The 2272-nt window shown below is 43.3% G+C and overlaps 1 protein-coding gene across 1 annotated transcript in view; it reads left to right on the top strand.

Annotated features, from left to right (window-relative positions):
• LOC139748795 (ionotropic receptor 21a-like) overlaps positions 1-1802 on the top strand; it is a 105378-nt gene extending 103576 nt beyond the window's left edge. Inside the window, exon 9 of the mRNA XM_071662228.1 lies at positions 1647-1802. Within this exon, the coding sequence (XP_071518329.1) occupies positions 1647-1802 (156 nt within the window). The remainder of the gene's footprint in view (positions 1-1646) is intronic.
• Positions 1803-2272: the final 470 nt, after the last annotated feature.

Here is a 2272-nt window from a genome sequence, read left to right as displayed (position 1 = left end):
TCCCAGGCCCCATCATCGCCTGCAGACTGCAAACTCGCCCTTCTCTCAAAGACTTGCAGTTACCACCCCATCTGTAAACAAATTAAACAGCCATGGTGACATAGCACACCTCTACCGCAGACCAACCTTCACGTGAAACCACTCATCCTTCTCTCTACCTACTCGCACATAAGCTTTACACCCTTAACAAAGCCGACAAACGAATCCTTTTGTTTGTCTAAGAATTTCTCACACACATTCTTTAAATCAAACACCTGACCCATATTATCTCTGCCACTTCTGAAACCGCACTGTTCCTCCCCAGTATGATGGTCGGCACACATCTTCAACCTCTTAATCACTATTTCCCGTGAAACTTGCCACGTACACTCAACATTTGTAAGTTAAACACTCACCTTTGTCCCACTTACCTTTTTTCAGTGCCACTATACATGCATTTCGCCAATCCCGAAACACCTCACCATGACCCATACTTACAGTGAAGATTGTAACTTATCAATTAACAAAAGATCTTTTTATCCCTAAAGTTTACGAATACTCGCTCGCCCTAACTCTAATCTGTCCTCTTTTTCGATCTCTGCACCTTCTTTACTTCACATAGCTTTCTCTTATACATATCCTTCTCATCTCATTTCTCTTTCCACAGCAACTTTACTTCTTCATCCCACCACTCAGTACCCTATCTAACCTGCCCACTTACCACCTTCCGCATGCCACTCACTTCTCTCTCACATGCTAGCACTGCTTCCATAAATACCTCCAATTCATCCTCCACTCCCCTAGTTTTGTTTTCTCTCACCTCTTCTGATATTCTTTACTCAGTCTCTTCTGATATTACTTCACACAAGTCTCTTTTCCAAGTTTGCTTATTTTCATCGCTCTCTTCTCATCCATAACCTTTCATCTTTTCCGAAACCTCTAGAAATTTCCACCCTCGCCTCCACGAGGTAAAGATCAGAAAGTCTCCCCGCTACCGCACTAGGCACATTCACATCCAAGAGCCTCTCTTTTGCACGTCTGTATATTAGCATGTGATCCAATAATGCCCGATGACCATTCTTTAGACACTGCTATACATATACTTGTGTATGTCTATGTTTTCTACAGAAATATTGAAAATTGAAACGTTTTGGGGTATTTGATCAGGTAATGGTGTCTGGTAAAATTTGCTGAATATTTTAATGGCAATGTATTGGCCATTGTATACACTGGAATGACTTACATTTAGAAGTCCATAACTTATGAGGATGAGCAGCTGGGTAAGCTGTGGACCGACTGCTGCAATGTATGCACTCAGGTCCCAGATGGCCCATGATTACGTTAGGATCCCTAACCTGTACATCACGGAGGCCCATAATCATGAAAGATAAAGTTTCCTTTTTTCTCTTTTCAGATATGAGAGTAAGATGAGAAACTTCAAGGGCAATATCTTTATTCTCATTTTTCTTAGCTTTATATGCTTAAGAACATTTGCCTCATAAAACTGTACATTATCTCAACAAGTTTATCTAACAGATGAAATCATGTTCATACTACAATAATCAACTGGTTAAGTTGTGAGGAAAACTTTATTTGTTTCAAGTCTTGTTCGTATAACCTTGAACATGTTGTAGGAACTGTATCATCTCTGTGTCTCACTTCCACAGGAGAATAAAACCGCATTTGACGAGAGTGAGTTACGGACAGACGGCGTTGTTGCCCTCAACTTAGACAACATGCAGGGCCTCTTCATAATGACTGTCTTCGGCTGGCTTTGTGGCTTGCTCTCCTTCATGCTGGAGAAAACTGTGTTGTCACGTTAATAACACTTGGTGAATGTAACGCCTGACGTACCGTGAAAACCGAAATTGATAAGAGCACCGTTATAACAACATTAGCACAACTCATGCACAAGCAACCTAACCTTTCCATTACGAAATTGTATAACGAAAAGATCCATAACAAGACTGACAGTTGTACCATAACTCCCTCCTCCACCACGAGTACCTTCCTCCCTCAACGGAGGAACTCATCCTTCAGCCCTCCAGCTGGTACCCCATCCATCCCAAGAGTAACCTCTCTCCCTCCAGCTGGTAGCCTATCCCATCCCTCCAGCTGGTACCCCATCCATCCCAAGAGTAACCTCTCTCCCTCCAGCTGGTAGCCTATCCCATCCCTCCAGCTGGTAGCCCATCCCATCCCAAGAATAACCTCTCTCCCTCCAGCTGGTAGCCTATCCCATCCCTCCAGCTGGTACCCCATCCATCCCAAGAGTAACCTCTCTCCCTCCAGC

This window comes from Panulirus ornatus, chromosome 5 (genome assembly GCF_036320965.1).
Source record: "Panulirus ornatus isolate Po-2019 chromosome 5, ASM3632096v1, whole genome shotgun sequence".
Taxonomy (NCBI): domain Eukaryota; kingdom Metazoa; phylum Arthropoda; class Malacostraca; order Decapoda; family Palinuridae; genus Panulirus; species Panulirus ornatus.
The sequence above is the reverse complement of the archived record's forward strand: the minus strand, read 5'-3'. Positions and strand labels throughout refer to the sequence as shown.